Below are 11,768 nucleotides of genomic sequence, written 5' to 3'. Positions count from 1 at the left end.
GGATGGAGGGATGAAAGGAGAGAGCGCTCAGCGTGGTCCAAATTGGATTGTGTTGGTCTGAGATTGGGCAGGTTGGATGCAGTTAGGTTGTGATTGAATGGTGAAGGGTCAGGTGAGATGGGTAAGAGGAATGGAAGAGAGATAGGTGGATGGATAGAAACAGGGTGGGAGGTTAAAGACAGGGCAGTTAATATGGGAATAATTGGGTGCTAAGCACTTCCATGCTCCTTTAATGAAGAAGAAAATGAACATGGCACCAAAGGGCCCGAGAATTAAACTCAAAATTCCACCCACATAAAATAAGGACAGACAAAAAGAAAAGTGTAGATTGCAAACACACACACACACACACACACACACACACACACACACACACACACACACACACACACACACACACACACACACACACACACACACACACACACACACACACACACACACACACACACACACACACACACACACACACACACACACACAAGTCTATGTGGTTAGGCACAATGTCCTTTTTAAAGACAGATGCAGCATGCTCACAAGGACTCTAAGAATATATCAGGTGGCTCCGCTTTAGTATCGGCTGTCAGGATCGGAGAAGGCCGGGAAGTTGCTGAGGCTCAGAGCATTGCGCCGTTTGTTCTGTGAAATTACTCACAGGCCCAGCTCGTTAATCTACACTACAGTGTGCTGCAGCAGCAATTATTACTTAAAGAATAACAACACCAAGGGAGGAGGCATATAAAACAACTACAAAGGAACTGTTCAGTCAAGCTCATATACTGCAGCCAGGGCCACTAGCCAAAGAAACAAGAAACATAGGATGAAAAATATCATCCACCAGGAGCCAACATTAAAAAGTGCCACCCAGCGCTCTATAGCATTATAGCGTTTGAGGAAACATATTCAAAACATTTCTATAACATAATTAGATAAGTCATAGAGCCCTTTATTAGTTCAGCTCACCTAACATAATTAGAATTCCAACATCGGTAAATAACACCCCTTCCACGTTCACATGTAGTTACTTTATTCGTAAAATATCGGCAACAAAGAGCAAAATCTGTGTAATTGTCCACAACTGACTACAGGAATTAAATGAAGTGGAATAAAATAGAACCTAATTGTTTGTTGGCCTTTGCTGAAGGAGCGAGACCTGCAGTCCTGGTCTCGGCTGCATGGTGAAGAGTTAACAGAGCAATCAGACCTGCAGCCGAGGCCTCAGCTGCGTAGTCAAGTGTTAAACAATGGAACAGCTGTTGAGAGCGATGTCTGCACTTCCAGAAATAGAGCTGTTCATTTCACCTGTCTGTCTCACACCTGTGTGCAGGGAGTGAGAGAGAGTGCTGGGGCAAGACTAAGGCAGCAAATAAGGGTAGGAAAGCAGGAGGAGCGACTGGCAAACATCCAAACACGCGCGCGCGCACACGCACACACACACACACAAGAACACGCGTTCACTAGCAGAGGAAAGTATGGGGTCAACTTACCGATCATATGATTGGCAACATGGATCTGGATCTCTCGCTCTGTCTCAAAGGTCATTTGGCATTTGATGCACTGATACGTCTTCTTCTACAAGGAAAGATACAGGATTGGAATTCACATTGAACAGGCTTTTTTAATTCTCCACACATTCACAAACACCCAACCTATCCTGCTGCAACGAGAGGGGAAAAGGCAGCGATTCTCCTATCTGTTACACTGAGCTGAGACAAAAGCACAGGTAAAGATTGAGCGTCCCTGGAAGTTCACTGTCAATATCTAGTGAAGCGAACAGGCTGTACAATAGCCCAGCAGGATGAGGCTGCTGAACCCTCTGGGGCCAGTAGTAATGTAGCCATGAATTCACACATCTCTCTTTGACTCAGAACACTTTGGGAACACAGGGAACTTATACACTAAAAATACTGCCAGAAAATGGTTGCTGGCAATGTCTCCCCTTTTCAAAAGAAATTGCATAAAATTCTTTTTTGAACTGCCAAAAGAAAAGAGATAATAGGAAAAGAAACACAAAAAGAGAAAAGGTAGAGAAAGAACACAAATTTGAGAACTAGAGGAAAACCTCAAATGACCTAAAAAATACCCTGAGCAAATACAAATCCCTTTTGTAATAGAACATTTCTGTCAAAAGGCCCAGTGCTTGTGGACAATGGCTAAGAGAAATCTTTGATCTTCTGGTTTCCCATTGAACTATCAAATACTTGTAATATCCTTTCAGACAAAAGAAAATATAATTGAGACAGTTGTAGTATAAAGCATATGATGTTATCATATGGGTTAGGCTTTAACACTTACTTTAGGGACAGGTGAAGCATCCGTAACTTTCTTAGCTCCACTGGTCTCAGGGCTCATCTCAGGATGGTCCACCTGAACATGGCTTTCCAGGTCTTCCAGGGTCTCAAATTTAACAGCACACTCTGGGCAGCGCAGTCCAGTGGTGCCCTTCTCCCCTTCTTGTGGGGTGACAACAACAGTTGGGGACTGGCCATTTGTGCCCCGACTCATGCAGCCAGCACAAAGACCATAAGGCAGGCCATTGACATCTATCTTGACCAGCTCGTGCTTATTCTTGAAGTCTTTGAGACAAAGGGCACATTTATAGAGTTTGTGAGCCTGCAGCTGGCCATTTGGAGATGATGAGGCTGATCCTCCTCCTCCACCACTGGCCCCAGAGGACGATAGCTTCTGCATGTGAAAAGTTCCATGGATCTTCAGTTCGAGTGTTGAGGTGACAGTTTGCATGCAGACAACACAGCGGAAGCCTGTGAGGGAGTTCCTCAGGTCAGGGTGCATCTGGCAGTGCTCAATAAACTCTTCCTCGCTCTGCAGAGGCATCTTGCAGATACGGCAGGTGCCTGTGTCCAGGCTCTTGCTGTGGGTGACCTTGTGCTCAGTGAGAGTAAGGAGTGAAGGGAAGCGTTCACCACAGATGGGACACATGTAGTGCTTCGCCGGGCCACGGTGCGTCTGAGCATGTTCCCTCAAGCCATTCTCAGAAAAGAATGTCCGTGAGCAAACATTGCACTTGTGGTTACCCTTGATGAAGTCAGCCTTCTTTTTTCTTGAGCATGCATCGTCCTCACCAGGCCTGATATTGTGGTCTCGAAGGCGGTGGTTTTGGAGAAGAGACTCCATGGTATAGGCTGCACCACAGATGTCACAGGCATACATTGGCTCTGAGGCGTCCAGCTCCTCTTCACCACCGCTGGCTTCATGGCTGTTTGCCGTTTCCTGACTACCTCCTTTTAACAGCATGTTCTGCAAATCTGCTTGTTCAGCAGCTACAGTCGATCCTGCTGTGGAACGCTTGGAGCTTTGAGTCACCCCGTTAGGTGTTCCATTTTGGCTGCCTCCATTTCCGTTGCCATTTCCTCCATCAAAAATGCAGTGCTTCTCTCTGAGATGTCTTTCCAACAAGACAATGGCATGGAAAGCCTTCCCACAGAGCCGGCAGTTATACTTTTTACTGTGAGTAGTTATGTGACACTGGAGCTCTACTTCAGTGCCAAATGTCTCCCCACAGAATATGCATTTGCGTGCTTTCCCAGTTGCCCCTGTACTGGTAGGATGACCCAAGTGACTGTGCTTTACGTGTAATTGCAGGTCACTTTCTTTGCGGAAGTCCCAAGCACAGGCTGTACAACGATACATTTTCTTCTCATTGCTGTGCTTGACGGCCAGGTGGACTTGTATAGAGACCTTTGAATCAAAGACTTCCTGACACAGTGTGCAGTGGTACAGCACAAAGGTATGCATGTCTAGCAAGTGCTTTTGCAGATCATCTACAGAAGAGAACTGTTTGTCACAGCTCTCACAGACATACTGGGTGGAAGTGGTGGTGTAGTGAATGGTCAAGTGCTGAAGCAGTGCCTCTTGAGAATCAAAGTCCTCTTTGTTGCATTGTGGGCAAGACTGTCTCCTTAACAGCAGTTCCAGGTGGGATTTGAGATGGGCTTGGAAGCCCTCAAAGCTGGTGAATCGAAGGTCACACTGATTGCAGGGATAGTCTCCATTAGCAACTGCTGGAGTGCTGTCCCCTGTTACCCTATGGCGTTTAGGGGAGGATATCTCTACATCAGATGAGGCTGGGCTCAAGTCTGCCACTTTGACTTTACGTTTGTTGTTGGCAAGAGGGATGTTCTTGTGATTCTCTTTAATATGTTTAGTAAGTTTTAGGAGGGAACCAAAGATGGGAGAATTGGTGCAGTAAGGGCAGGAATACACTTCCATGAAGGATTGCGAGGGCTGCAAGACTGGAGACTCCATCTTGGTCACACCACCCCCACTGTTGCAATGGGTCTGTTGAATGTGCTCGGTGAGTGAGGACTCTGTGAGAAAGCCCATGGAACACTGGTTGCAGAAGAAAGCATGGTTGCCCTCCAAAGTGGTGGATCCAGCAACAACACCACTGGATAAGCAGTGAGAAACACGGATGTGCTCTTGCAGGCTGTTGATGTCTGCAAACATGTCAGGACAGTAGTTGCAATGAAAGGCTGAAACATTACTGAACTGCAGAAGTGGAAAGTTTGAGGCAGAGCTCCCACTGGATCTATGTGCTTTGCGCACATGCTCATTAAGGTTATAGAGAGTAGGCAGGGATTCCAGACACAACTGGCAAGTGTGGCTCTGCTGAGGTTTGTCTGCATGGATAGTCTTCAGATGAATCTCCAGGACAGCCAGGCTATTGAAATCTCTCTTGGAGCAATATGGACAACTGTAGGTCACTTTGCCTGACCAGCTTCCATCGTCATGGTCAGAAGAAGGTGCAAGCTTGCGTCTGCTCTGTCCAGGCTTGAGAGTAGAGTCTGGGGTTGATCCTCTCTCCAGGGAGGCACTGGAATCAGGCGTCGCACTGCTCATTGATGCCACACTTCCCAAGACCGGATCAGGACTGGCACTGTGGTTGCTGGAGTCTGGCTGCCGGTGGCTGTCAAGATGGCAATAGACATCCTCTACAGATGGGAACTGCTCAGCGCACATGGGACACTTGTGTTTCTTGTTGGCATGTGTTCTATCAATATGGGTAAGTAGAGTGCCTTCATCACTGAAGATTTCAGGGCAGTGGATGCATTGCAGCTCTGCGCGGTCTGAGAGCTGGGGATGCTGTGTTAGCACGTGTTTCTCAAGTTCATCTGTCTGACTGAATGTCTCCTCGCAGTAATCACACATATACAGGTCCTGGTCCTGGTCAGCTACGTCACTGGTAGATCCATCACGCTTACCCTGGTCTTTCTTTGCCAGGTGTTCCTTGTTCTTCCGATGGGCTTGCATGTGACTCTGTAAAGAGGATGTGGAAGAGAAGCCACGCTTACAAATGCTGCACTTGAATGGTTTGCTGGAACTGTGTGTCTTGAGGTGGATCTTGAGATGATCGCTGCGAGAAAACGCTGCCTCGCACTCCTGGCAACTGTACTTCTTGTCACCGGTGTGCAGCTTGACGTGACGATCACGACTGCGCTTGTGTTTGAACAAACGACTGCAGAAGGTGCATTTGAAGGGCAGCTTGTCACTGTGGATCTGCTCGTGGCGCTTCAGGTAGCTGAGACGACTGAAGGACTTGTCGCAGAACTGGCAGGGATAAGGCAGGCCAGAGCCCCCTTCTTCCTCCCCAGTGCCCATGCCCATATCGCAGCAGCCATCCCCTAGCATCTGTGACGGCGATGCCACGTCTTTGCTAGAGGGAGAGGACGCCACCCAGGAGAGCCCCGGGTCATCATCACCATCTGCAATGCAAAACACAGACAGAATTAAAATGTTAAAGAGGCAGAGAAAATATCAAAATAGAAGCAAAGAACCAAATACAGCAAACCCCACAAGAGTAGAGAAATAAGGACAAATATATATATATATTTTTTATCCTCTTATCCTCCCTCAGCAAACAAGCTCATACCCATATCCCCTGCTTTATCATATTTTCATTATGGTCACCAGATTGAAAAGCTTCACAAAAGTGATTAAATCACATTCAGAAAGGAAGGCTCTTACTGGACAATGCATACAAAATCATTGCATTGGATTATTTATGTTTTTTGCGCTGTTTGTGCAAACACACAGTCTAGATTAATGCAGGCATACATTATACAAAGATATACAAAGCGGGTTGCTCTTAATTCTCCTGCTTTGTGCAATCTGATGGGGCCTGACACAGTCCACACGTCATCTATTTAGCATCTCAACCAGCAGACTCCGAAGGAAAGCAAGGGAGAAAGCTCATGACTTATTGAGCAGGGATGCTGTGAGCACAAAGTCCCACTGCGGCTCAGACAAACACAGAATTTTCTATCAGTGCACTGTTTGTTTGCTTTATTTTCTCTAAGTTGTATGTTCACCCTTAATGCGTTGAAAAAGCCTCTGGTATAACAGATCCAAAAAAATGTATGTTTACAGAGGATAACGCCCCGCATCCTCTAAAAGCTCCATCCGTACTCTCAAGCCAAATGTAACAATGGCCTCCTATGCTCAGTTTTCTAATTATAAATGAAAAACTCACTGAAACAGAGTCACAATCTACGACCTAATGCAATGGGAAAAGGAAAAAGGAAAAAAAAGAACAAAGAAAGTGCATCACCTCAGCGTGTATTGTATAAACTAATAACTTCAACTCCATATGGCAGTTGTAGGATTTTACTTCCGCCCACTACTCTCCCATTACACAAAGGTGAGCACAGCAGAATTTGTAGAAAATAAATTCAAGTGATGAATCGATCCACTTTAAAATGTAGGTGCTGTGCAGAACAAATAAATCTCCACGGGGGTTTGTGGGTAGAAATTTGTAAAACCATGAATTATGAATTTAGCTCTAAGAGAGAAATGAATTCAGAGCCAAAGTAAAGAAAAAGTTAAAAATAGAGATATCAGTAAATGAGTAAAATAAGAGAAGAAAGTGTGACATTGTTTAGAAAATACTTCTATAGAAAGGCAAATAAGAGCAAGGAAGCCTCTCTAAATAAAGAGGTTATTCTATGGAATGGTTGCCTTTCCCAAGTTAAGGTGATTTTTAAAGTACATTCAGATTTACAATTAAAGTGTTAATAAATTACAGTGTGGCATCTCAAGCTAAATTAATACATTTAATATAATAAATTTAATTGGTATTTAATTCCCCTACTGTTAAACATCATAGAAGGAAATGGTGATTTTAAAAAGGACATTCTGACTTGACATCTTGAAAGTATGATGTTAAAATGACAGTCATTTGTAATACTTTAAAAAATAAATAAACGTCTTTTAATTTCTTTCTATCAAGCTAAAATCTAAAAAATAGAAAGAGAATCAAGAAAAATGACACAAATTACAAATAATGTCTAGTTTGTGTCCATTTGCATCCTCTTTGTATCACTTTCATTTTTTGTTTTAGCGTGAGACACCCTGGCCCACCTCTCACACACCTCCTCTGCCTCTTTTCCCTCCTTCCTTCAAGTACAGTGCCCTCCCCCTGTTATGTTCTCATGCTTTTGTGCCCGTGTCAGGATAAGAGCCATCCCAACACAACTTAAAACCCTTGCAACACGGGAGAGAAAGTGTTGCAGTGGCCCAATGAAAGAGCTAAGATGAAAAGCCCATAAGGGACTTAACCATGGTGAATTCTTTGGCTGCACAATGAGACTGTGGCCCCTGACAGGCCATTCTCTGATCCAGCCACTGTGGAGGTGAGAGGGGGCGGGTATAGTGGTGATGGTGGGGGTGCCGACTGACAGGTAGGCCATCCTGCTGAGACACAGACATGTACCACAGTGCAAGAGATACAAAGAAACACTAGCTTGAGTTCAGAGCCAGAAAAAAGGAGGGGAAAAAGGCAGAGGAGAGGAAAAGAATGGAGCCTAAAAGAAAAAAAAACCTCCTGGCACATGTGGTCATTCTGGCGAATTATAAATCTATTAATGCTAATGCAATCCCTCTGACTGCGACAGAATGTGAGAAATCACTTTTGAGAAAGAGGGAGATTATAGTCATTAAATAGCTTTAATCCTCAGAAGTGTGGCTGTCGGAAAATGGAAGATCACATGGCTTTTAGGGGGCTTTTGTCATCTGTCCGCCGGGGGACTTGGCAAGAGCACTAAACAGGGTAAGAAATTTCAATGAAAAGTTAAATTAGAAAAGAAACAGAAAGAAAAAAGTGAGGGGGACGAGAGAGACAGCGGGAGAGAGAGAGAGAGAGAGAGAGAGAGAGAGAGAGAGAGAGAGAGAGAGAGAAGAACCGGCGTCTGGAATGGGCATGAAAACATGGGGCTCATTCCATGCTCCTGTTCTTATACATTTGCAGGCTCAATCGACCTTCCATTTGTTTTCAGATTCCTCTCTCCCTCTCTGACAGTTTGTTTCTCACTTGTTCCACATCCCATCCCCAAACTTTCTTTCATGTTGTGACTCATTACCGAATTAACAGGCTGCTCTGGTGGTTGCCCCTGGCGCTGGCCTTCTCCTCGCCAGCCTGTCCCATGTGGAGGGGTGGAGCACAGGATGGAAGGGTGTAGCGAGGGAGGGAAGAATGGGAAGACAGGACTGGCAGAAGGACACATTCTGATATCCAGGGATGAGCCTGCCACCCTGCCTCGAACAGGGCCTGGTAATTGGGAGCATGATAACAGAAACACATGGTGATGGCGGCAGCCACCCCAGCATTTAATCTGCAGATAATTCTAGAAGATTCAAGAGCAAACCCCCCCACTCTGTGCAGACCCCCATGCCTCCACTGGACCGGGCTGGGCTGAACCACATCAGGCCAGTTAATGGGCTAGCCAAAGCACTGGCATGCCGGGCCGGAAGCGTGGTGGAAGACGGTAATGAAGACGTGCTCAGTCTGATGTCTGTCCTCCCTCCTCTTTATCAGATACAAGGACAGATAGAGGAGGGGGGGAGAAAGCCAGATAGGGAAGGGAAAAAAGAGATCCCCTCCATCTCTCCCAACACCAAAGCTGTGGATTTTGTGAATGCCCCTACCGACACGAGCCAATCGTCAGAGCCAAAACAGGCTAGTGTGTTCATTAGCGCTTGGAGGCATATACAGCAGACCCACACTTATGACATACAGCACTGCTGTTCCCCTTCTGGAACAACACACCATCCAAAAACAATACAGCCGTTCCACAATGATTAACACACTGAAATTTATATTACATGGGAGACGAGGTTAAATATGCCCACTTCGACAACAACCACACCAACACTAAACCAGTTTAACATTCATTCCAAAATATTCTATTCAAACTTGACAAATTAAGGCAAACTTTCGGGTTTTGGCCTGATTAATCTCATCATCCATCTAGGTTAGATGCCACTACTAACATCTCGCTTTGTCCTAAAGCACTTTTTAACTATTAAATCATACTTTTGCTTCAGAAATACTCAGAAAGTACCTGTCATCAAAAACAAGTCCCGTCAAAGAAAGCCAGAAACTTTACAGTGATTTTTTTTACCATCAAAATGTTGTGTATTATTGCTGGAGAAGCTTCATATTTTCTCACAAAGGTTTAATTTCAGAAGTACACCTAAAATGCATGTCATTTTATGTCTAAAATGTGGGGGGAAATGTTATCAGAGACCACAGACATCAACATGCTAATGCTGATAGCCTCCGGCAATGCTAATTAAAATAGTAATGGACTTTAGTAAGGGTAGGCACCATATTTAATTGTATTTAATATAAAAACAGGGCTAGATGTAGAGTTTGTACAAGGTTGTACCATGGTGCTAATTTCAGCTGATGAAACACTGAAATTACCGGTTTCCAAACAAACCAAAAACTACAAAGACACAGGTTGTGAATATTAGACATGATTTAGGACCTTAAGACATTACAGCCTATTAACGGTATATTACACAAACTATAATAATGTTAACTAATTATTAAATAAACATAAACCATCTCAATATTTGTGTGAAAATTATTTATTTACATTTTCTGTCCATATCAAAGTCTATAAGTGCAAAAGTGCTTGTAATTGATGAAACACCCAATTACAACTTTGTATGATCAATACCAATTCACTTCCACATAAAATCTTTAATTGATCTCCCAACGCTAAAAAAGTCAGAGCTTAAAGAAAGTAACCAATTCCCTACTAGTGACTTTTATGAGCACTACTAAATGATGGAACATAGGGAAAAGCAAAATGGTAGAATTGTGGTCTAACTAAACCTGTGCCTTATCACTTCACCTAGTCACATTCCACATCCCTGACCTCTCACCCCTTCTCTACCCCCTCCACCTTTGAGCCTGGCCCCCTGCCCAAAACCTCCACCTTTCCCAGAAGCCCCCCTGCCCCGCTCACAGCCCCTTCCCCCTGGCCCTCTGCCCACAGCCTGGGGCAGGAGAGACACACTGTAGGGGGCAGAAAAACAACTTCCACCCCTTGCTCCCACTGGGCAACCCAGCATGCCGGCCAGACAGGCCTGAAGCAAGAGCCAGGGGAAAACAACTTCCAGAAAAACCTAGAGTATAGGACTATAGGAGTTTTTACTAGCGGTTCATCTTAATTCTCTTCGATCATCTCTCCTGTTTCTTTTTCTGTGCTTCTCACAGAGAACTCCCTCTTCCATATCTTCCTTCCTTCCTCTTTCCCCTAGGCAACAGGGCCGTCATAACCAAACACAACAGAGGACAAAGCTATGTTGCTAAGAGGGTAAGAAAGAGTGGAAGAGCGAGGACAAGAAAGGAAAGAGAGAGAACGAGAAGGGAGGGGGACGGCACGCAGGAACTGACCACATGGCCAGTAGTCCTCTGGGAGCACAGTCTCTGAGACCAAACACCTGTTTATCGATACTAAAATACACACACACATCTATACACATACACACACAAGCAAACTGACTCCTGCATTTCTCCCCCCAACTGTTCTGCAATGTTCATTTGGGTTTCTATGCTGACACACTCTCTGCCTCTGCTGTACCCCACCGCCGCTCAAGGGAGACAGTCTGTCAGGGGCCTGGTCCTAGTGGACACACAAACGCGCACATACACAGAAACTCATGTTTGCCGTCCCTAACGGTCTCTGCTCCATCAAGCTGACACTCTCCAGTCTGTGCTTCTAGGACCCCTGGCATTGCTCTCGGTACCCTACAGGGGGCTCCAGGGACACAGTCTGTTAGGGGTCTTTTCCTAAAGGACACAAACACGCAAACACATGCCAAGGTGATGTCATCGTGTAGCCAGTCTGTCAGGGACCATAATCCTGGAGGAAAACCATGTATTTACACTCATATGTACCCGTGCGCACACACACATATGCGTACTGCAGTGATGTCACAGGACGGACTGTCTGTCAGGGGCCGGAATCCTGGAGGACACACACTCTTGCTGCCCACAGCCCATATGGAGTTGTTGGCGCCCATAAGCGTCCGAGCAGCCGGACTCATTCCCAGGGCAGAAGGTGAGGAGCAGGGGGTTGGGAAGGCAAGGACAGCTGACAGCCTGCTCCCCATCTCCCCTCTAGCGACCCCCAGGTGAGGAGGAGAAATGGAACACCTTCTGGAGGCTGACCACTGACTCACCTCTAGAGACCACAGAGTGCTTTACAGATGGGTGCAGTGCTAACATGACAACAAGAGATACTGGAGTGAGGACAGGAAATGATGGGCAGGAGACATGAGCAGAACTCTGACACCAATGGGACACCACAGGCCTTAGCAAAAATATTGATGATTTTCAGATTAATGGCGATCTTCATTTGAACAATCTTGATATCAGTTCTTAAAATCTCAAAACCTTTTACTCGTATGTAAGAATCATAGACTTTATAATACAAATCTACCCAAATAAAATAAAATGA

General features: G+C 45.3%; 1 protein-coding gene across 2 annotated transcripts in view; it reads right to left on the bottom strand.

Moving 5' to 3' along the window:
- Window positions 1-11,768, bottom strand: part of znf423 (zinc finger protein 423) — a 173,205-nt gene that overhangs the window by 84,646 nt on the left and 76,791 nt on the right. For both annotated transcript variants that reach the window (XM_079825590.1, XM_079825589.1), the window contains exons 4-5: window positions 2,296-5,723; window positions 1,488-1,572 (exon numbers count right to left, since the gene is read on the bottom strand). In XM_079825590.1, the coding sequence (XP_079681716.1) occupies window positions 1,488-1,572; window positions 2,296-5,723 (3,513 nt within the window). The remainder of the gene's footprint in view (window positions 1-1,487; window positions 1,573-2,295; window positions 5,724-11,768) is intronic.

This window comes from Gobio gobio (assembly GCF_949357685.1).
Source record: "Gobio gobio genome assembly, chromosome: 9".
In the NCBI taxonomy this organism is placed as follows: Eukaryota; Metazoa; Chordata; class Actinopteri; order Cypriniformes; family Gobionidae; genus Gobio; species Gobio gobio.
Note: the sequence above shows the minus strand (reverse complement) of the source record. Positions and strands in the feature narration are given on the sequence as shown.